Below are 25,017 nucleotides of genomic sequence, written 5' to 3'. Positions count from 1 at the left end.
GAAAAATGAATTACTTTTTAAAATTTTTAATTTATGGATCAGAATTGTTTTAAATTTAGATAACTCTCGTTTCGAGTAAAATCCCAATCCCCCCTCTCCTTATAAGCAGCATTGTCGGTTTCTCCGCCTATCGTTTACTTTGAAGTTATCATAATTGACAGAAAAACTTTTTAAAATGAAACATCTGGCAGAAAATTTGGTAAAAATTGTTCAAAAATTGCCCATTTCTGGGGTAAAATTTCTTCCAAATAACATTTCTTTTCAAGAAAAATACTTCTCGTAATTGCCCTAGCAATGTAAGCCTTATCTTGTGCAGCGCTTCTAATCTAACTATAAGATCGAAAAAATCAAACAAATGTAAGTTGGTGAATTTTTTTCAATTTCTTGTCAGAGTTCTTCTATACAATTCCTTTTTTCTTAGAGAAAACTTCCCCGTCCCTACCGGCCACAAATATCTAATAGACAGAATATTTATGTCTGTAACAGCTTTTCAGCTATTCAGTCATTCCGCTATTCATTCGCTATCTTTCAGATATTCGGAAAAGTTGTTAAATATTCCATCTGCAAAATATTGAATGGAATATCAAGCAACGTATAATAGTTAGCTACATATAAGCCCAAATTTTCAATATCTATTGGAAACAAATTTTAGATAGCTAAAATATATCGTCACCAGATATTAAATAACCAAACAAAAATTTACAGCTACTAGATGTCTAATAGATATACAGCAAACTAAATGAATTATAAAACTTGAACAAGAACTTTAGTATTGCTCCAGTTGTCATGATAGAAGGGAGAGTGTGCATCGGAAATAAGTATTTTCGTTATTTTATACTTGAAAATGGCCGCAATTGCAATAAATTACAATTAATTGAGTTCTTAAATTACATTTAAAGTTGATATTTCTTCAATTTCGCTTTTTGATAAGAAAATATGTATCGTAAAACGTGTTTATTTGTGTTAAATGTAAAGAAAACTCGAAGTGTTCAAAAAGTAATAATAAGTGACAAACTCCAAGTAATTCAGGTTCAATTTGAGAAGAATTCGCGGAAAATAATGGAAAAATTGAGTCAGCAGCATGTTCATCTTACGTAGTAAGTAGATTTATAACTGACATGAAATTATGAAACCCATGATTAGGTAGAAATAGTTTATGAAATATATGATAATATGTAAGTATAGATCTGTATAGTACCTACCTACCTACCTACCTACCTAACCATGAACTTCTTATTTTCATGTTAATTATATTAATACTAACTTACTGATAAAGTGAATATGCTGCTGACACCATTTTGCTATTATTTCCGCAAATTCTTCTCCAATTAAGTATACCTGAATAATGTAAAACTTTGCCATATTATAATATTGCCTATTACTTTTAGAACACTTTGAGTTTTCTTTAAATTTACTTTTTACTCAAATAAACGAGTTGCAGATCTTTAAAAGCACTTTCATTTTGCAGGGCGAATTTCAGTCATTTCAATAGCTGAGAAGCATCCAATAGATATCTGTAAAACATTATGGCTACAAGGCATTGGAGAATAGATATCTATTCTTTAGCGCATTGCAGCCATAGTGCTTTACAGATATCTATTAGCCTTGTATTTACCATGTAATACTACATAAAAGGTACTTTCCAGTTATTAAAACAAGGTAATTTCAGCTATTCCAGTTATCCATTAGCTGTATCTTTGGCTGAAAAGAATATCTAATAGATGTCTATTAGACGTTTGTGGCCGGTAGGGGTTCCCTCAATTATTCTTTTTTGGTTGAAAAATTTCCTTCATTTCATTTTTAAATTTTTTTTCAAGTATGGGACTTCGTACTAGAAGATCAGCATCGCATGGGGGACCGTGGGTGATTGTTTTCTTGACAATGGTCAAAGTTGAAATTTCGTGGTATTAAATAATTTTTGTAAAAAATAATTATTTCATTTTGTTTAAACTTTTAAGGGCTCTCGAACCACTTCTTTTTCAGCTCAGAGCTAGGTATATAAAAACTAAGTTTCGTTTTAATACTCGTAGATAGGTATTGCTTAAGAGGCTACAATTTCAGTGCTTTTTCTCCTTAAAAACCAACATGAGAGCGAAATTTCAGAGATGTGAATAGCGACAGCACGGCCATGAATTCTACAATATTTCACTCTATGCAAAAAACATCTGGGACCTGGGTATACCTAATTTGATATTTTTCTCCAATCGATCCAATGAAACGTAAATTATAAATTAAAGGTGGCTTGAAATTTGTTTCCAATTCGGTATACCTACCTTTCGCTCAACTCGAAAATTCAGAGAAAATTCGTTCTATATCTGAAAAATTCATTACCTCTACCTACCTGATTACATTTGTAGGTAGGTAGAGGTACTCGTATTTAGCGACGTCGAATAAGCTCGATCTAGTTCTAGACCCATTAGACGTTGGACGTAGGTAAGGTACACTTTACGTAGATTTTTAGATTTGAAAATTTAAGTAGAATTGGAGTTATTGATTTGCTTAATATAAATCTGCAATTAATGTACATACTTTACCTACTGCTTCAAAAGGAAATTACGTAGTACATAGGTATTTTTTTACTCACAATTGCAAAGTTATTGGGTCGTTTCATCTTGGGTGAAGTTTTGAAGTACGTTTGCTTATTTTTTATTCAGAGCAACTATGAATCTTGATTTCTTGAAAACAAATTTACCTTCATTTTAACCAATTTGACTAATGTGATTTTGTATGAAAAAACGATTAGTGTCGTCTATTGTATTTAGATATGTATCAATTTCTTGTCTGAATTTCAATTTTTGAAAGAACTCCCTTTTCATGATACAATGTTCCTCGCTGGTCCATTTTTTTTAAAACTTTGGTGACTTTGTACTGAAAAGTCAACATTGCTTGAGGGTGAACCGAAGTCCTAGACAAGTTTTTTCGGTCTTCACAAAATATGTGGATGTGCGATGTAGATACGAGCGTAAGTATCTACAGTACGTACTACGTAGGTATGCGTTTATTTTTGTTCTGCGGAGCTATTCCCAAAATGTCAGTCAGTGTATGAGTTACTCAAATTGAAGTTTTACTGAATAAATTAATTGAAGACATATACCTCCTATAGATATGTAGATACTGGATTTAGGTATGTACTAATGTACTTCTACTTTTTGTAAAAGTATAGAAGGAGAAGATACATGATTTTCAACTCAATTTTTCTCTGACTAGGTAGATAATAAGAGGATGACTCGCACGGAGTCATTATCTGCGAACTCTACATTGTTGATTGTACAATGTACATTTTTATTTTCTACAATATTATTTCTACCTACGTAGCATCGTAATTACTGTGAAAATACCTGAAAAAACTGGAGTCAGAGAAAAACCTTTGACTATATATACATGGACTGCTATCTTCATTGTCGCCGATGAAGCCGAAGTAATGGAGGTACTTAATCGGGAGCATCGGGAATTTTCATGCGCGCGCAGGAATCCGAACCGCGCTCACACCTCCCAATCAGGGTACTACTTTATTCACCGACTCTCAGTCCAAACTAGAAATGAATCGGTCGCGTACGCGTATACGTGCGCGCGCGTGGGGGGGTAGTTTTCGACGTGTTTAGCAACATGTAAAGTGTTGAAAAAGACGAATTGCCAATCAGCACCGATGGCTGCATGGCTAAGGTATCGGATCGGAGTGCAAGAAAATGCGGGTTCGAATCCCGCGTCGGGCACAAATTTTTTCAAAAATTTTTATCGCGATTTTTATTTTTACGAGTTGAATTTTTACAGAAAATGTAATTAAATTATTTTTTTTTGCTTTCAAACAATGAATAAATTTATTAATATTATTTTTCGAATTGTATGCCGAATTAGGCGAGGCGAAGCCGAGCCGTTTAAAATTTACATTTCATTCGATGAGCATTACTCCCCTTGGTAAGTTCAGACGGAGGCTAGACATTACCGTGTATGAAGCACTGCGGTTGTTTATAAAAAAATTGTACTCACCGAGGCCGAAGGCCGAGGGAAGTAAACCGACATAGTATGAACAACAAAGCGACCAGCGCAACCGAGGCGAAGCCGAGGTGAGCAGACACAACGCCCCCCAACACTAAAAACACTAAAAACAGCTACCTTAACAAAAACATATTGCATAATGGTGGGTTTACATCGCAGTCGACAACAATGTTTCGAAAACAAAGTTGGAAAACAAAATGTTTAGGAAACAATGTTTGAAACATGATTGATTTACACCAAATTTTAAAACAGCAACATTTTTATCAGCATTTCTCTTCACGATTTTCTGATTAATTAATTCTCTTCATATTGAATATTTTTACTTTCTGATTTAAATCCTATGCAATGCAGTCTGTTCACTCACCTCTTTCTGGTACTTATATATCAAAAATTGTGTTTTGTTTGTTCGTTATATGCTTATCAGTAACCATTGCAAAAAAATGATATTGCTGCTGTATTTAGTAGAAAAGTAGCAATAGAAGCATTCCTGACATGATTTTTCAGCTTTTTAATGAAAAATAATACACCTCACAATAAAAAATATAAGGAAAACACACTTAAATTACTGTTCATCTTTCATACCAATACCCTTAACCACAAATGTTTCTAAACATTGTTTCAAGTCGCCGGAAATTTCGGCGACCTGAAACATTGTTTACAACACGTTGTAAACACAGGTTTCGAAACATTTGGTGTAAATGAAAAACTGAAACTTGGTTGTAAACATGAATTTGTTTCTGAAACACTGTTGTCGACTGCGGTGTAAACCCACCATCAAATAGCAAAAAGAATCGAATTACAGTGAATCGACTCTTTTGGACTGGGAGTCGGTGAATCTAGCACGACCCTTCCAATCACCAGCGACGGACACCCTCCTACGTTCCAACAACCGCACTGCTCGTTGCAACGAAATCTCGCGCATGCTCAGAGCCCATGTCCCGATTAAGTACCTCCATTGCTTTGGCTTCACGATTCCCGTTCAAGAACAATAGAAGATAGCAGTCCATGTATATATAGTCAAAGAGAAAAACAAGAGGAAGGGGGTATGTTGCACCAATTATCAGTTATCACTTAAACACTTATGATCTTATCAGTATTATCACCAAAACACTCGTCTACCGGGTGACCAAGAATAATGGGTTTTGTAATGTTCTGATATGCCAAAAAGGGAAAAAAATTTCCCTAATTAAAAACTGGAAAATGAAATAACAATCGAGAAAAAGTGCTTTCGAATTATTGTTTCGATGCAAAATGAAAGATTATTTCGTATTTCATTGAAACAATCACTCAAACGTCATTTTTTACATGATTATTTAATTTTCTAATTTTCATAACGGGAATTTTCTCTTCTTTTTGATAACATCGAAATCCCATTATTCTTGGTCACCCGGTAATATGTAATACACGTGCCGGAGATTCTCAAGTGTACATTTTCGCGTACCTAAATTATTATTAATCGCTGTTTAAAGTGGTATTGTCTTGCAGATGAACTTTCATCGTTTGATCTCGTTCCCATTCTCATCACCTAAATCATCTTTAAGGTAATGTCGAAGCAAAAAGCCACCAAAGGTTTCCATGGTTTATGATTGAATTGAATTCGAATTCTGTATCAAGATCTGTACACGCCTCAAAGATCGCCGTTAAGAGTCAAGTTTACAGAACCGCTACTCACGTGAAGCAACTTTGTATACCGGTGTTATTTTAAGTAAGTAACTTCATCTGTTGTAAAGATTTCCTTTATGTAATGTACTTCTGTAAGGGGAAATTATTATTTTATACCTAACTCAAAGTTTCGAAGGTAATATTTTTATCTTTGGTGAAATTCTGAATTACTTCGATTTGGTTTTGCTTATTTTTATTCAGAGGAGTTTTGAATTTTGATTATTTTGCCATCATTTAAGCCAACTTACGTGTGTTTTTGATCTGAATACATTTTCAATTTGAAACTAATAATACTTATGTTTGAACAAATCTCTAAGTAAGTATTCATAGTTATACATTCATACATATTTACCTAACTACTTAGTACTTACCCAATACCATGAGTATTGAGTGGGAATCGATTTTTTTCGAAAATTCTTGTTTCAGATTTTCAACTGGATTCAATTTTGAGAATAGATCGAAATGGGAGACGTAGATGGAGGTTTAAGCTCCGATCATTCGTCGTCAGAAAATCTGTTCCTGTTCTATGAATCTGTACCAACGTTGCAGGTTATAGCTAGCCACGAGTTGGCTCTACATTTATGGCTCTACTATATCGATCTCGATGAGTCGAAAGCAAAATCAAGATCCGACGTCAGCGACGAAGACGATGATGATGTTAGCGACGATGATAGTGAAATCAGCGACTACTTGTGTTTAGTTTTTAATCTAGACGAAGACTACGCTTCTGATTCGTGGAAATTGATAGAATCGTTGAAACTGTCTCGCTGTATCGAAAAAATATTGATAATATCCATGCAGACAATTCGTAATGAAATGGAAGAGTGGATACGTCATTTTGACGAGAAAATTTTCCCTAAACAAAGGAGCCATTATCGGTTACGTAACTTCAACCCGAATCACTGCGTTTGGTTCCAAAATGGTAAAATTAATTACAAAAGAAGCGCTTCGAAGATACTATCCGAAGGAAAATTGGAAGCAGAGCAAAAATTTATGATAATGTGTTTTTACGGAATGGCCGATGAATTGAAAAAGTTTCCCGTGAATTCGCTTCCGGACTGTTTTATTCAACGAAATAATTCGAATTTCGAAATCTCGTATTGGATTTATTATCTTAGGAATCAGGTGCACAAGGTGAAGTTTAGAATATCTAAAGTAATTTTTCTGCACAGCTATAATGAATCGTACGTCTCGTTTGATTTCAAAATAACCATGTGGTGTTTCAAAGAATTGTTTCTGTACGCTTGCGAGTATTTTTGGAGCCGTTTAAATGAAAATGAACAGGTGGCCGCTGCTGATGTGATACTGCATTATCGTCCAGCTGCTCATTTAATGCGGCGTTATCGTCCAACGTGGGAATTCCAAAAATTCATATTACCGAAAATGACTCCATCTCAGCAACGTCAGCTTATCGACCGAGTTCCTACTGCATTGATGGTGAATTCTATCGACGAATCAGATACGCCGGAGAATGCGCTTGTAATTTGGACTCGCGTGAAACATCGAATTGAAGAGTTCGAATTCGTAGAGTTTTTGGATTTGGTATACGAAGATGCTACGTATACTGAAAAGTGCATGAATATTTTGAATAACATTTGGGATACAGCTTCGAACGGTCATAAAAAATGCTTCGCTGAAGACGCAGGCGAAATCATGTACTTTTTATTCGATACATGCTTCCAGAGGTCTGCTTCAGGTCTTGCATTTGCCATTAAAGTTCTGTCGATGGCAAGCGAACATACCAGAAACTATTTAATTATGCAGCATAATTTATATTGCCTAGTTACAAATATCAACAATTTCGATGCATTTTCCCGTATTCTGGAGTTTTGTTCAGAGTCCGATCGATCGCAATTCAAGAATTCGATTATAGAATCGGATGAAATGGTGAAGCATTGCCTGGAACTGCTGCAGCATTTCCAATTCGATGAATTAGTCGCCAAAGTTGCGTTTTACTCGCCAAATGCTGATATAACTCGAAAATTCATCAACAAGCTACTAAGGTCTGACACATTTGATTTGGAAAAGTTTATTCTCGATGGCGAGTTATGGAATAAATTTAGTAATTTCATCAACGCAGTTTTTCCAAATAATTTGTCCATCGCCCGTGAACTGAAGAAACAGCTTATTTTGTCGAAGAAGCCGTTAGTGTGCGTTGGCCATTTGGTAGAATTGTTCCGATAATTATGTTCAATTTGAGCTTGAGCATCATTTGCTGTTATGATATAGGATGCTGAATTAGGGATGCGTATCTTGGATACATTTTTTTTCGACAATATTTAATTTGTTGTTATTTCAAAGTGTATAAATGTACTTGGGTTACTTCTATTTTTTCGCTAGTTTGTTTGATTTTGATTTGCTTAATTATCTATTGTTAGCAATTTTTTTTGTGTACGAAGTCTTACTACTTACGGAGGATCGATATTTTTTATTTTCTTTATTTTAGTACCTATAGGTACTCGCATGTTATTTTTAATAAAAGTTGTGTTGTTTTGAGTTATGTACATAGATGAATATTATTTATTATTTCGAGAGCTCGCCTTTTAGTCCGGCATATGACAATAGGAGTAATTGCACCCCCCCCCCCGCCGATCCTCCAGGACAACATTTTTCTTAAAGGGGACATCCTAAGGAACATTTTAATGCAAAGTGGCCAAAAAAAAGTTGGCCTTACTTACAAAATGGCGGCCATTTTGATTGACAGGTCAGCCGAAATCGCAGATTTTGCATTTTAACATAGGACTTGCACAAACTTTTTCAAACTTTACGAAGGTAAATCGAAAGATCATGCAAAAATTTATCACCTGTCCAAATTTCAAGTGCTAAAGTGCGTTTTTCGATTTTTGGTGAATTTTTGAAAATCGAATTTAGGCCAAACATGAGGGAAAAAATCAAAATTCTACCAAATTGACCAAGAAAGCTGGGGATATACCCTATTTTCGACATGCCAAATCGATTGGAAACGGTTTCAACCCGTTTTGAGCAGTTCTGGAGCCTCCAGCAGATTTTTGAAACTCGAAATTCCCACAAAATTCCATCAAATTGGAGTTGTAAAGCTAAAATTCATTCTAAAAACTAATTTCAATACGCTACGAAGTACTGCAGGTGAATTTCAAGTTGTTTTGGAGCCTCCAGCGACTTTTTGAAAATTCCTGAAGCCTCCAGCAGATTTTTGAAACTTTAAATTTTCACAAAATTTCATCAAATTGAGATGGAGAGTCGAAATTCATTCTGCACACTAATTTCAATACGCTACGAAGTTGACTGCTGGTGAATTTCAAGTCTTTTTGGAGCCTCCAGCGACTTTTTGAAAGGTTGTATGACGTATTTTTTGGAAAATTGAACTTTCCTAAAAGTAGCTGGAAGCTTCAAAACCATTTGAAACCACCATGTAGTCTGCGAAGTGAATTTCAGCTTGCAAACTCCATTTGATAAATTAATGTTGGGGAAATTTCAAGTTTCAAAAATCTACTGGAGGCTCCAGTAATTTTCAGAAAAGTCGCTGGAGGCCCTAAAATGACTTGAACCCACCTGAAATCGTCTTCAGAGGGTGTTAAAATTGAAGTGTGGAATAAATTTCAGCTTTCTATCTCCATTTGATGAAATTTTGTGAAAATTTCAAGTTTCAAAAATCTGCTAGAGGCTCCAGTAATTTTCAAAAAAAGTCGCTGGTGGCCCTAAAATTACTTGAACCCACCTGAAGTCGTCTTCCGAGGGTGTTAAAATTGGAGTGTAGAGTAAATTTCAGCTTTCCATCTCCATTTGATGAAATTTTGTGAAAATTTAAAAGATTCAAAAATCTGATGGAGGTTTCAGGAATTTTCAAAAGGTCGCTGGAGCCACCAAAACGACTTGAAATTCACCTGCAGTACTTCGTAGCGTATTGAAATTAGTTTTTAGAATGAATTTTAGCTTTACAACTCCAATTTGATGGAATTTTGTGGGAATTTCGAGTTTCGAAAATCTGCTGGAGGCTCCAGAACTGCTCAAAACGGGTTGAAACCGTTTCCAGTCGATTTGGCATGTCGAAAATAGGATTTATCCCAAATTTCAGCTTTCTTGGTCAATTTGGTAAAATTTTGATTTTTCCCCTCATTTTTGGCCTAAATTCGATTTTCAAAAATTCACCAAAAATCGAAAAACGCACTTTAGCACTTAAAATTTGAACAGGTGATAAATTTTTGCATGATCTTTCGATCTACCTTTGTAAAGTTTGAAAAAGTTTGTGCAAGTCCTATGTTAAAACCCAAAATCTGCGATTTCGGCTGACCTGTCAATCAAAATGGCCGCCATTTTGTAAGTAAGGCCAACTTTTTTTTTTGGCAAGTTTGCTTTAAAATGTTCCTTAGGATGTCCCCTTTAAGAAAAAAGTTGTCCCGGAGGATCGGTGGGGGGGGGGGGTGCAATTACTCCTATTGTCATATGCCGGACTATTTGTTGAAAAAAAATAATGTAAACCTGTCCTCTGTGTACCCTAAGTATAATGTCGAAAAATGGTCTAAAAATCTCGCCTTTCAACTGAAAAATTGAAAAAAGATTTCGCTTTTTCGACAAAAACTGCGAAAATCATTTTGATTTTTTGCCAATAATAAATGACTACGTTTTGTTGAAAATTGACAAAAATTCTGGATTTTTTTTCAGAAAAATGACTAAAAAATGTATTTTATTTTTGCAAAAAATTTCAGAAAATCTTCCTTTTTTCCTCAATTGTCCGAAGGTCTTGTTTTTTCGTCAAAAATTGAATCGGTCAGTACGGAAAGGGGATAAGTCCATTTTTGCGTTTTTCAGGAATAACAAAAAACTGATTCATTCAAAAATCAAAAAATTTTAGTAAACATGCTTAAGGTCATTGAAAGAGGACACCAAGACACAACTTTTAGCGCAGTTTCCAAAAAAAAATATTCACGTGCGCCGGTGCTGTTGCTGCCTAAACAAATGGGACTTAGACCCTTTCTGCACTCAATCGACAAAATTTCTTTTGAAATTTCTCGGGCACGAATGGGGCTTGATTCTACATCTAAGTACATCATTTAGACTGCTATCTCGTTTAAATTGACCAAAAACCCCTTGAGTTCTACATAATACTTTTTGCCGAAGTTGTTAATTTTTTCATCATTTTTCAGTTCAGAGATTAACTTAAATTTCAAAAAATGGTCTTCTCAAAAATGTTAGTTATTTTTCAAGGAATTTAAAACATTTTACAAAAAAAGTCATAAATGCGGATCCGCCCTTTTTCTGCGCCCAAATACCACTTTCCCGGCAGTTTTGCGGAACTCTGACATCACCAGTCGATCCGCCGTACTTTGAAACCCCCATTTCCGCAAAAACATTTTTTTTCAAAAATGTGACTTGTTACCTTTCCGTACTGACCGATTCAATTCTAGCTTCTGTCTTAACAACTTGAGACTTTGAGAGTCTCGCTTTTTTAATTCTAAAATTGGGGAACGGAAAGAATAATTTTTTTTCTTAATGAGCGAGTTATGTATACCTAGACTATGTATTTGCTGGAAGTTAGAACTGTGTTGTATAAATTCAAAGTTTCTGATGGTAATAATTTTGCTCATTTTCAAGTTTTCAAGGCTCTCTGCGTTATTCGATCTTATTTTCAGTAACTATTTGACTCGCCAAGTAGGTACATTATATGAAAGCAATAGATAGGATTTTTGAGTTTGAGAGTGAGTTTTTTCTTTTACTCGTATTTGAGTTTCTGTATCGTCTTGATCCATTGACTTGAGAATTTGACTACGAATATAAAATGAGCACGATAATAACCGAAAATTACGGAAAATTAATAAAATTGTAGTATAATGAGGTATACTTACTTGGCAACAGACAAATGCTTGAAACTTCATTCAAAGTTCATGAAAAATATATTTTAAAATTCGATATAGTATAATATTGTGTGACGAAGAGAAAAAGAGCTAAGAAAATGATGCGTGAATGTAATCACGAATCACGATTCTTAGCTGAAGAAATAATCGAATTGTCCCGGACCCTGCATATGTACTTACAACCTTCATTTCTTATCGATTGATTCTTATTTTCACTTTTTCTGATCTTTTCATCTGACCCGTTCTAAAACCCCTCTAATTTGACTGTAAATAAAAGCAAAATACCATTTGAGCAAATATCGTTGAAATTCCTTCGGCCGAGACATAGTCTCATAAATTCTAACAAGGGAACCCTCCCACATGATAATCTCCGATTTGAATGAAACTTGGACAGGTGGAAAGAGGACCTCAAAAAACCCCCATCCCTAAATTTCCAGCTGCTGAAGTTGATTTTTCTATTTTTGGCGAGCGTGTGAAGTTTTGTGTATTTTTTATACTTTTCTCATGTTATGTGTCAAAAAATTCGATTTCTGATGATAATTCCAGATTTGACCGACGGTAGTACTTATCGATTAGGTATCAAGCAGGGACCATTTGGCCAAAATTTCGGCTGCTGAAGTTCATGTGGTGGGGAGAAACGGCCATTTTTTGAATTCATTCATAACATGGGAAAAAACAGTAAAAAATCTTGTTTCCTGAACGGATGGCCGGATCCGGCCAATGATGGCATGAGTCGATTTGGTATTCGGCTGAGACTGTTTGACCAAAATTTGAGCCCTTGAAGTTCATTAGAAGAGCTTAATTGACTCATTTTTCGAATTTTTCAATGGCATTTAAAAACCAGCAATTGGGCAAAAAATTCGATTTCTGATGATAATTCCAGATCCGGCCGGCGGTAGTATTAGTCAATTAGGCATCAAGCATAGAGCCTTTGACCAAAATTTCAGCTGCTGAAGTTCATACGGTGGGGAGAAACGGCCATTTTTCGAATTTACAGAACAACTTTACCTGTGTACACAAAACTTCAAGTACGCTCGTCAAAAATCGAATTCGAAAAATCAACTTCAGCAGCTGAAAATTGGGGGATGGGGGTGTTTTGAGGGAGGGTTCCGTTGTAAGGGAAAAATAGATGTATCCAATGTGTGCGAAGCCGATCCACAATAATTGTATTGATTCGATGACATTCGCAATTTTGACAAAATTTCCCCGTACTTCCTATCTAAACATGTAGCCTACTTTATAATTATATGTATAAATAAGTGCATACTTAATTACTTACGTAGTAGATACCAACGCACAACTCGTATACATAATCACTAAGTAGACTTTTTGCGGAAATTCTCGTTTCAGATATTCTACCGAATTAAACGTCGTCAGTTGAATCAAAACTAAACCTTCGCAGCAATGGAAGTCGCCTATGGAAATTCGGACATTGATAATTCATCAGAAAAACTGTTCGTTTTCCGCGAATCTGTACCAACATTACAGAAGATTGCCAGTCACAGGGTGGCTCTGCAATTATGGCACCATTACCTCAATCGTGCTAAATCCAAAGAAATTCAAGAAAACGCGGGAGATTTTTTCGAGAAGGTTTTTAACCTGGATGGAAACTACGATATTGAATCAGAAAAATTGGCAGAATTATTGAAAACACCTCAACGCATCGAAAAAATGTTGAAAAAATCTTTGATGAAAATTTATACCGAAACAGAAGAGTGGATAAATCATTTCAAAAGTAAGATCTTCACGGATGGAATATCCAGATATTGTCCCGATAATTTTGATTCGAGTCTCATCGTTTGGCGGCCAAATGGTGAGATTAATGGCAAAAGAAGCGCTTCGAAGATGTTGACCGAAGGTAAATTAAACACCGAGCAGAAGTTCGTTTTAATGTGCGCACATGGTATGGCTGAAGAATTGGAAAGATTTCCCACGAACTCGCTCCCGGAATTGTTTCAGTGGCTGGGGATTACTAATTTAAATATTGCGTATTGGATTTCTCACCATAGACAAGATTTGCGTGAGATATGGCGTAGAATGCCAGGTGTGATTCGTCCCGAAGATACTTCGATCAATGTAACTATGGCCATAGAGTCTGTCAAGCGATCTTTGCCGTATGCTTTCGAGTATTTTTGGAATCTTCTGAGTGAAATGGAGCAATTAGCGGTTGCTCCTAGAATCGTGCCTCACCTGAAGTCGAAGGAACTTCGAAAAATCATGCTACCGACAATGCCCTACTTTCAACAACTTCGGCTAGTCGACCAAATTCCTGCACAATTAATGACGATATTTTCCCTCACAGGTGGTGATTCCGCCAAACACTGTATGCCAGAAAATGTGTTCACAGTTTGGAATCTGGCAAAAGATCGAATTACAGAGCAGCAATTTGCTAAATTTCTAGAAGAAGTACTGCTCCATGTGATGTATTCTGAAAAGTACATGATTATGTTGAACAACATTTGGGATACAGCTTCTGATCGTCTTAAGAGATACATTGTCGAAAACCATCCCAACACTATATTTATTCCTTTCTTGTTTTGCGAGCCGTATCCACCGAGTAGTTACAGATTGTTCATGAAATTTTTACCATTGTTGAACGAACATACCAGAAAATACTTGTTTTGGCCGGATGACGGTGGAGATGCGGATCTCGTAGCTGGGAAGCGGGACACCGAGATCTGGAACTTATGTTTACCAAAGGAATCTGACCGGTTGCAGCTGAAGGATTGGGTTATGAAGTCGAGCGGTATGATATCTTATTGCGCAATGAAATTGGAGTGTCTGGAATTCGACGAGGTAATCAACGCGGTAGCGTTTTTTTCGCAAAATGCTAACGACAGTCACAAATTCTTCAAGAAGTTACTGGAGTCGGAAGGAATTGATTTTTATGGGAAACCATTCATCCTGGATTATGAAAACTGGAATAAATTGAGTAATTTCATCGACGTAGTTCTAACAGACGATTTTTCGACCATCTCAACGCTAAAGAAACACTTGGTTTCTTCTTTTTCCGCTCGTTATGTTGGTTGTTGGGACAAAGAAGAAAATTTCAGCGTGCTGGTTAAAATAACCGAACAAGTTTTCTCGACCGAAGAGATGACAACTTTTAAGCAAACATTGTTTAAACATTTCCAAAAAATGATCTCATCGCGAAAAAATTGGCGTCGTTTTATAGGGAAGTGTTTCGATACCTTTATATCCTGGTGCTCTGAAGATGAAAGCCGAATTATCGATTTCAGGGATATTGTTCCAATTGATGTATTTTTCGACGACAGTTTTCGTGATATCTGTTCTTCACCTAATAACAATCCTAAATGTCTGCTTAGCCAGCTAGATGAGTTTCTAAAATATGTTTGTGTCAGTAATGAAGAAGTTGATCTGGTAAAAGTACGTAAATATTTCGAACGTGATCGGTATTGGGTTCGTCAAGTTGAGCAAAGTTTTCTGGGCGAACCTAATCCTTATCGAATCACAATTTTAAACTGGTTTTTCAGTGTTGAAAATTGAGAAGTGCTTATTCAAATTTCTGTTCAGTGTTCGGTGAGTTGGAAGCAGCGAAGAAAATACATTCGGTGTTACTTTGAATAAATTTTTTGTATATTTTTCGAATTTTGTATCAGATATATTTTACTACCTATATGTACTTGTATTGATTTTTTTTTGCATTATTAATAATTATCATTCGTACTTATTATTTTATTGGTTCTTTTTTTTTGTAAGTTACTGTTCTTCTACGTGGTTTTTTCAAATTAAATTTAATGTTTATATTGCCTTACGCGTTGAAGATGTCACCAAATTTAATAGCACATCACAATATTCGGTCCAAAATTTTGGAATACCTAGTTGAAGAAAGATATAGTGATCATTATACAGGGGTGGCAAAAAGTCAGTTTACCCATCATACTTTTGCATGTGGATCGAGAACGAAGCATCCTAGAGAAAAACTGATGGCATTAATCTGAAAGGAAATTTTATCCTCTACAATTTTCTTCATTGTCATTTTTCTCTAGGATGCACCGTTCGCCGAGAAAATCAAACTTTTATGTCAAAAAACGTGAATTTAAAAAAGAAAAAAAATGAAAAAAATTCGAGAAAAAAAATTAAAATTAATTTAGCAGTCAATTTCAGCTATTTTCAACATGATTTCCATAAATTGATGAAATATATTATGATTTAAAAGAAAAAAACACGTTAAAATTTTTTTTTACAAAAACATTTTTGTAAGGTTCAGTTTTGCTGTTTAAAGTCAGTTTATGCCATAAAAAATCACACATAATTCAAAAACTAAGCCTCCTAAAGAAAAACTAATGGCTTTGATCTGAAAGGAAATTTTATCCTCTACAATTTTCTTTATTGTCATTTTTCTCTAGGATGCACCGTTCGCCGGGAAAATCAACTTTTATGTCAAAAAACGTGAATTTAAAAAAAAAAAAAATGGAAAAAATTCGAGAAAAAAATTTAAAATTAATTCAGCAGATAATTTCAGCTATTTTCAACATGATTTACATAATTTGATAAAATATAAATACATAATACGTTTAAAAAAAAATAAAAAAAAAAAAAAACAGGTCAAAAACATTTTTGTAAGGTCCAGTTTTTGTGTAGTGTTCGAAGCGCGCTCTACCAAAACAAAACTGAATAAGTACATATTTCAGGCATACAGGGTGGACAGAAATATCGGGTACCCCTAAAAAAGTTTTCTGCTAAATACTTCGGTTGGTCACAGTGAATGATAATAATGGTAGCACATGATTGGTTGTTAGACTGGAGAGATAACATTTCACCAATCATATGCATCTATTTCACGTTGCCAACCTATATTTTCAATGAAAAACTTTCTTAGGGGTACCCGATATTTCTGTCCACCCTGTAGTAGAGCCCTGCGCCGCCGCGCCGCGCCGCCGCCGCCACCGATTTTTCAAACATTTTTCAAGCCGCCGCCGCCGTTTCAAAAATTACTTCAGCCGCCGCAGCCGCCGCCGAGTAATCTGCTCGGCTGAGCCGGCTCAACTCACTCAATCAGCAAATTTCAGGAGGATTTTTCGAATATTTTGACTTTTTCAAAAACAAAAATCAAAACTTTTCGTCATTAAAAACAGCCAATCTTTTCAGCTCGGAAAAAATTGGTATTTTCATTTGAGAAGTTGAATTTGATTTTGCTTTCCAATTTTTATTTTGGGGTAATTTTAAAATTTACGAAAAATTACCCCAAAATTTCAACTTTGTAGCCGGCTGAGCCGCCGCCGAGCAAAATTTTGGCAGCCGCCAAGACCTTCGGCTGGAATCGGCTTCGCCGCCAGCCACAGTGCTGCGCGTACTGTAGCCGCCGCCGATCATTTCGCTGTCGGCGCAGGGCTCTACCCTGTAGGAGGTGTTTACTGTTTGTTGGGTACTTGAGTAGGTAAAAGGTAACATGCATGACGTCATTGACGTCACCTCCATGCATGCGCACCCTCTCAACCCTCTAGATGAATCATTATTTTTTTATTATTTTTTCCCCAATTTTTTTTGTTTTTTTTAATTCACGTTTTTTGACATAAAAGTTGATTTTCCCGGCGAACGGTGCATCCTAGAGAAAAATGAGGGTGTAGAAAATTGTAGAGGATAACATTTCCTTTCAGATCAATGGCATCAGTTTTTCTCTAGGATGCTTCGTTCTCGATCCACATGCAAAAATATGATGGGTAAACTGACTTTTCGCCACCCCTGTATACAGTGATCGCTTTGTTGATTCGTTGATTGTGATTGAAATGTTTTTTTTTTTCGAATTAAGTACCTACTTTGCCATAATGTTGTTGGTTTTACGAGAATAAAAATTAAAGTCGAGTTTGTGCCAAGAAATTCTCTCTACCTTTGAAAAAAAATCAAAAAAATGATTTTTTTTTCAAAATCCCAATGTACATCAGAATTGTTTTAAATAACCCTCTAATCAATAAAATAAAATACTTAGTAGAAAATTTAGTAAAAATCGTTCAAAATAGTCAATTTCTGCATAAGATACTTATCCTATTCTAATTTTATTTTATTTTTTTTTTTAGAATCATTCCGGCATAAAATCAAATGAATTAGATATTCTCTTCTTTCTTTTTTTGAAACAGTTTTTACGTGTTTTTTTTTCAAAATACTTAGATGTTATTGTGATGTCGTTTTAAATTTATTTCATACTTAATCTAAAATGCTTTAGCACATTCCTTAAATAAACATTCAGCTCTGTTACGTGTTGAAGATTTGGCCTTTAATGAGATTCTTAACTTCATATGGATTGCATAGCTTTGAGCGGATTTGCCTGCCAACGAGATAACAACGAATTTGGAATAAAATAGAAACCTCCTAGTTGCAGGACGTTTACCTATTTATTTGGTTCATGGGTAAATTTCAACAGTTGTAAATTCATCAATAAACTAAGTAAACGTTCAGAAACTATCAAATTCTGTTCGTATTTCGCTGGCAGACAAATACGCCTGAAGGTACCTATGCAATCCGCATTAAGTAATTCGAAAATCTATAAAATCGATGGCAAGTTTTTCCAAAATTATCTATCAATTGTTCTTGTCTGAATTTTTGAAATAACTTCTTTTTTATGATACCTACAACGTTCCTAGCTTATTTTAATTTTTTTTTAAAACTATGGGTACTTCGTACTGAAAGGTCTGCATTGCATGACGAACGGAGGGAATAATTTTTTTTCTTGATGAGCGAGTTATGTATGTATTTGCTCGAAGTTAGAACTGTGTTGTACGTATAAATTCACAGTCTCTGGTGATAATAATTTTTTCATTTCAATCATTTTGCTCATTTTCAAGTTTCAAAGGCTCTCTGCGTTATTCAATCTTATTTTCAGTTGCTATTTGACTCGCCAAGTAGGTACATTCATTATGTGAAAACAATAGATCGTGTTTGTGAGTGAATTTCTTCATTTAATCGTATTTGAGTTTCTGTATCGTCTTGATCCATTGACTTGAGAATTCGACTATAAAATGAGCACGATAATAACCGAAAATTATGGAAAATTGATAAAATTGTAGTACATGAGGTGAACATGGCAACAGACAAATGTTTTAAACTTCATTCAATGTTCATAAAAAATATAGGTATCTTGAAATTCGACTGAGGAATACTCTCGAATTTATTTGAGTAGAATTTTACTGAAATCAATAGCATAGTATAATATTGTCTTGTGAAGCAAAAAGGAGCAAAGAAAATGGTCAGTGAACGTGATCACGAATCACGATTCTTAGCTGAAGAATTGATCGAATTGTCGTGAAAATTACCATAAATCCGATGGGAAAAATAGAAATTTATCCAATACCTAAACCTATCCAATGTGCATAAAGTAGATGCGAAAATGAACTTGTGGAATCACAAAACCGATTTTGTGTGTGATTTGACCCAAAATCCCCCCTCCCCCATTCGTGGAAATAAGCCTAGTTTTTTCTTGGTTCTGAGGAAAATCAGGATGACGAATGAGAAGTGACGATGTGTGTCGATGACTTGCGCATTTTTCACGAAAGGCTATAGGTGGATAAGTATGGCGAATTTGCCCCTGAGAGCTTCAGGGTTGATATTTGCATGGAAGGTGGGTACCCTTGAGCACCTTCCGTCACGAAAGTTTCAGACCCCCAGACCCCCCGTATTTGAGAAACCCCCCCTTTTATGAAATTACAATAGAATTTTTTTTCTCAGCCCCATGTGAACCGATTTTTTCAACCCGCCATATTTTCCCCTCAAAATGACGTTTCTTAGCTTTGTTTGAGTGTTTAAGCAATGATAATGATTCTGCACAAAAATGGGAATAGCATTTTCAAAAATGTGTTTTCGACCCCCACAAAACATATATTTTTTTCAAAAAAAATTTTTTGGTGGGTCGTGGTCAAAAGTTGAAAAAACTAACAGAGGGGGTAAAAATGAATTCTGGTGTAAATTATTGTTTTTGGTAAACGAGGTGTCGTTTCCATATGAATCGAACCCTCCGAACACGAATATGACGTCCAATTTAATGCTACCCTCAACCACACCCCTCCAGTGCCTCTGCCCCCACCTCAATTTTTACTATTATACTAAAAAATGAGCTATATAATAATATTGGTGTCGTTCTCATATGAATCAAACACCCCGAACACGAATATGAAGTCAAATTTCATGCTATCCTCATCCACACCCCTCAGGTGCCTCTGCCACCACTTCAATTTATACTATTTTAAAAGTTTTGATATTTTCATAATGTTGGTGTCGTTTTCATATGAAACAAACCCTCCAACACGAATATGACATCCAATTTAACGATACCCCGATTCACACCCCTACAGTGCCTCTGCCCGCACCTAACTAACTCCGATCAATCTTCGACCAATAATTACTTCAAATCAAATCAATTACTATTAAAGGTATGTTTCGCGAAGGTTGAAAACTCAACGACATCGCAAGGGTCAAACTTTAATTAACATTCTCGAGCAGCTGGCTGTAGCCTGGAAGGGGATAGACGCGGGTAGCATTAAATGGGACGTCATATTCGTGTTCGGGGTATTCGTGTCATATGAAAATGACACAAACATTATGAAAATAGCTCAACCTTTAATACAGTAAGAATAGAGGTGGGGGCAGAGGCATCGGAGGGGTGTGGATGAGGGTAGCATAAAATTTGATTTCATATTCGTGTTCGGGGGGTTAGATTCATATGGAAACGACACTAATATTATGAAAATAGCTCAACTTTCAGTAAGTATAGTAAAAATTTAGTTGGGGACAGAGGGACCTGAGGGGTGTGGATGAGGGTAGCATAAAATTTGACTTCATATTCGGGTTCGAGGTGTTTGATTCATATGAGAACGACACCAATATTATTATATAGCTCAATTTTTAGTATAATAGTAAAAATTGAGGTGGGGGCAGAGGCACTGGAGGGGTGTGGTTGAGGGTAGCATTAAATTGGACGTCATATTCGTGTTCGGAGGGTTCGATTCATATGGAAACGACACCTCGTTTACCAAAAACAATAATTTACACCAGAATTCATTTTTACCCCCTCTGTTAGTTTTTTCAACTTTTGACCACGACCCACCAAAAATTTTTTTTTGAAAAAAAATATATGTTTTGTGGGGGTCGAAAACACATTTAAAAATGCTATTCCCATTTTTGTGCAGAATCATTATCATTGCTTAAACACTCAAACAAAGCTAAGAAACGTCATTTTGAGGGGAAAATATGGGGGGAGGGGGGTGAAAATTTCCGTAGGGATACCTCTTATGGATGTTTACAACATACCAAAAAATTGAAAAAATCGGTTCACATGGGGCTGAGAAAAAAATTTATATTGTAATTTCATAAAAGGGGGGATTTCTCAAAAACGGGGGGTCTGGGGGTCTGAAACTTTCGTGACGGAAGGTGCTCAAAGGTACCCACCTTCCATGCAAATATCAACCCTGAAGCTTTCGGGGGCAAATTCGCCATACTTATCCACCTATACCGGCTATAGCCTTTCCCCGCACGTACTACCTATCTAAAGCTATAACCTAAATTATATGTATAAGTAGTAAGTACATCTACATACTTAAGATACTAACGCCCAACTATGTACTTTGTAATGATAACTTAGTAAATTTTTTGTGAAAATTCTCGTTTCAGATATTCCACCGAATTTCACCTCGTAAATTGAATCCAAGCTGAATCTTCGTAACTATGGAAATCGACGCTGGGGATTTGGACCACGATAATTCATCAGAAAAACTATTCGTCTTCCACGAATCTGTATCAACTTTGCAGAATATAGCCAGCCATGCAGCGGCTCTGCAATTATGGAACCATTACCTCAGTCGTGCGAAATGTAGAAAAATACCAGAGAAAACGTACGACCTATTCAGGACGGTTTTCAATTTGGATTCGTACTACGAAAGAGAGTTAAAAAAATTGACAGAACTATTAAAAACACCTCAACGTATCGAAAAAATGTTGAAAAAATCACTGGAGAAAATTTGTCGCGAAACAGGACCGTGGATAAATCATTTCAACCATTGGATATTTAATGATGGAATGTCCAGATATTGCCCCAATAATTTCGATCAGAATCACATCGTTTGGCGGCCACATGGTGAGATTGATTACAAAAGAAGCGCTTCGAAAATGTTAACCGAAGGACAGTTAAACGCGGAGCAGAAGTACGTCATAATGTGTTCATACGGTATGGCTACAGAATTGGAAAGATTTCCCACAAACTCTCTCTCAGAGTATTTTTTCTTGCTGGGGATTACTGAATTAAAAATCGCGTATTGGATTTCTTATCATACTCGTAGACACGATTTGCGTGAGATTTGGCTTAAAATGCCAGGTGTGATTCGTACCGAAGATACTTCGATCAATGTCACTATGGCCATGGAGTCGGTCAGATTGCCGTATGCTTTCGAGTATTTTTGGAATCGTTTGAGTGAAGCGGAGCAATTAGCGGTTGCTCTTAGAATTTTTCCTCACTGGGATATGCAGTCGAGAGATCTTCAAAAAGTCATGCTATCGACGATGTCCTACTTTCAACAACTTCAGCTGGTCGATCAAATTCCTCTCGAATTAATGTCGAATTTTTCCATCACTGGTTATTCCGCCGAACATTGTACGCCAGAAAATGTTTTTATAATTTGGACCCGAATTAAAGATCGAATCACGGAGCAGCAATTTGATAAATTTCTAGAAGAAGTTTTGGTGGAAAATGATATGATGAATTCTGAAAAGTACATGGTTATGTTGAACAACATTTGGGATGAGGCTTCGGATCGTCTTAAGAGATACATTGTCGAAGACCATCATTTCCTAATATTTCATGCATTCATGTTTTCCAATCCGTGTCCGCCGAGTAGTTACAGACTTTTCAAGACAGAGCCGGCGAAGTAAATTTTTCTGATGTGTCGCAAAAAAATTACATATGAGAAACGTAGCCAAGACCCCCCCCCCACCCCCCAATAAGTGTAACTGGGCCTTCCAGTAGAGTGTGCCAGTTTTTCATGTGTGAAAAGGAGCTCCTTTTCACACATGAAAGAACAGCACCCTTCTCCTAGGAGAAGGAGGAGAAGGGTTCAAATTTTAAAAATGTTCAATTCGACATTTCTTTAACTTATTCATTTTTTGCGAACAATTTAACATACTGGGAGGGAGGGGAGGTATCACGTAATTTTGCCGACAAAAAGTCGGAATTTTGCCGGCGATAATCAAAATTTGAACGTGCTGTGTTAAAAAAATTTGAAAAGCTAATGAACCTGTTCACAAAAAATGATAAATTTGCATTTTTCACATGTGCTTTGAGTATTATGAGTTCCCATTTCTAGAATTTTTCTATTTGGTTTTCATATTCTTAAAATTTGGGAAATCAGTATCTTGAATTCCAGACCGAAGCGAGGGCAAAAGCTTTGGAAAAATTGTGTTTTGAAAAATAGAACAACATTGGCCCGAGCGAAGCGAGGGCTAAAGCTATCAAAAATTTGAAGTTTCAAGAAGCAAAACTGCTGTAATTTTGATGTGAAAAGTCAGTTTTCCATTACTGACATTTTTAAAAGTCTAAAATAAAAATACTTTTCAAGCACAATCATGAAGAATTTGAGAAATAGAAAATATTAATGTAGCCCGAGCGAAGCGAGGGCAAAAGCTTTTGAAAAAAATGAGAATTTTGAGGACAGATCGGTGATTTTGTCGGCAAACTAACAATTTTGCTACCAAATTGACGTTTTTTTCAATTTTTCAAATTTTCTCATATTTGGCAACAGATTTCCGGTGTGTCGCAATGCGACACACCAGAAATCTGCTATGTCGCACTTTGCGACATATGCGACAGTGCTAACGCCGGCACTGTTTCAAGAAATTTGTACTATTGATGAACGAGCATGCCAGGAAAGACCAATTTTTGTCATATCCCTTTTCAGATTTAGAGTTCATAGCTCGGAGGCGAGAAACCGATGTCCTGAACTTATGTTTACCAAAAGAATCTGACCAACTGGAGCTGAAGGATTGCATCATGGAGTTGGAAGGTCTGATAAATTGTTGCGCATATAAATTGAATGATTTAGAATTCGACGAAGTAATCAACGCGGTGGCGTTTATTTCGCGGAATGCTCGTTGCAGTCGTAAATTCTATAAGAAGTTACTTGAGTCCGAACAACTTGATGCGCAAACATTCATTCTGAATTTTGAATACTGGAACAACTTGAGTAATTTTATCGACACCGTTTTTAGAAACTATTCATCGACCATATCAAGGCTAAAGAAACAAGTAGTTTCCTCTGTTTCCGCTCGTGCTGTTCATTGTTTGGACAAGAAAGAAAACTTCAGCGTGCTGGTTAAAATAACCGAACAAGTTTTCTCGACCGAAGAGATGAAATCTTTTAAGCAAACGTTGTTGGAACAGTTCCAAAAAAAGATCTCATCGCCGCAGTTTTGGCGTCGTTTTAAAGGAAAATGCTTCAATACGTTTGTATCGTGGTGTTCAGGTGATGAAAATCGGATGGTTGATTTCAAGAGTATGGTTCAGATTGATGCATTTTTCGACGACAGTTTTCGTGATATCTGCTCTTCACCCAATAAAGATCTTAAATATCGGCTTAGCCAGATAGATGAGTTTCTAAAATATGTTTGCGTCAGCGATGAAGAAGTTGAGCTGGTAAAAATACGTAAATATTTCGAACGTGACCGGTATTGGATTCGTCGAGTTGAGCAAATTTTTCCTGGTGAACTTAATTCTAATCGACGCACGATTTCAAACTGGTTTCTCAGTGTTAAAAATTGAGAAATGCAGTATTCAAATTTTTGTTCGGCGAGTTGGAAGCAGCAAAGAAGATATTATAGTCGGTGTTATCTACTTCGAATTAATTTTTTGTATATTTTTCGTAGATATATATACTTAATTACTTACCTATATTGATTTTCTTGCATTTTTCTTTATTATTCTAACGCATTTATTTTATTGATTTTTTTCCCCGTAAGTTACTCACTGTTCTTCTACATGTTTTTTTTTTCAAATAAATTTAATAAATAATAATCAATAATGTTTTGTTGTACGAGCTGCAAACTTCACTTGAAATTCCTGTTGTATTAAGTGTTGAAGATGTCACTAAATTCACTAGAACATTCAGTTCAAATATACCTATCTACGTATATGGAATAATTGAAGGAAACTTTTGGCAAAAATCAAAAAAATGCTGCAAAAAATCCAATTTATGCATCAGAATTGTTTCAAATAACCCTTTTTTCAAGTATCAGCGAAATCTTAATCTTCCCCATCCTGCAAACAGTTTTGCCGGTTCCTCCAATTTCTGATCACTTAATCTCATTCATAAATCAAAAAAAATACTTGGAAGAAAATTTGGTAAAAATTGTTCAAAAATTGTCAATTTCTGCATAAGATCCTTAGGTACATAAATTTTTAAAAAACTATTAAATTCTGTTTAATTTCAGATCTGTTCTTATTTCACTTGGCTGACAAATCCGCTTGCTGCTATATGCAATCCGCATAAAGTCGAAAATCTAGAATGTCTATGACAATTTTTCCAAAATTATC

The 25,017-nt window shown here is 35.7% G+C and overlaps 1 protein-coding gene across 2 annotated transcripts; it reads left to right on the top strand.

The window, feature by feature from the left end:
* The first annotated feature begins 5,113 nt into the window (after positions 1–5,113).
* LOC135840274 (uncharacterized) lies at positions 5,114–16,844 on the top strand. 2 transcript variants are annotated; one of them, XM_065356712.1, is made up of 2 exons: positions 5,114–5,701; positions 12,840–16,844. In XM_065356712.1, the coding sequence occupies exon 2, from the start codon at positions 12,894–12,896 to the stop codon at positions 14,994–14,996; it is 2,103 nt and encodes a 700-aa protein (XP_065212784.1). In that variant the 5' UTR covers positions 5,114–5,701; positions 12,840–12,893; the 3' UTR covers positions 14,997–16,844. The 2 variants fall into 2 exon arrangements, with proteins under 2 accessions (XP_065212784.1, XP_065212785.1); XM_065356713.1 differs by lacking the exon at positions 12,840–16,844 and adding an exon at positions 6,085–8,152.
* The last annotated feature ends 8,173 nt before the right edge of the window (positions 16,845–25,017 follow it).

The sequence above is a fragment of the Planococcus citri genome, chromosome 3 (genome assembly GCF_950023065.1).
Source record: "Planococcus citri chromosome 3, ihPlaCitr1.1, whole genome shotgun sequence".
NCBI lineage: Eukaryota > Metazoa > Arthropoda > Insecta > Hemiptera > Pseudococcidae > Planococcus > Planococcus citri.
This window is presented reverse-complemented; position numbering and strand designations above follow the sequence as displayed.

Excerpts from the sequence above, each read along its gene's own strand:
- LOC135840274 (XM_065356712.1), top strand. The coding sequence starts at position 12,894 with ATGGAAGTCGCCTATGGAAATTCGGACATTGATAATTCATCAGAAAAA.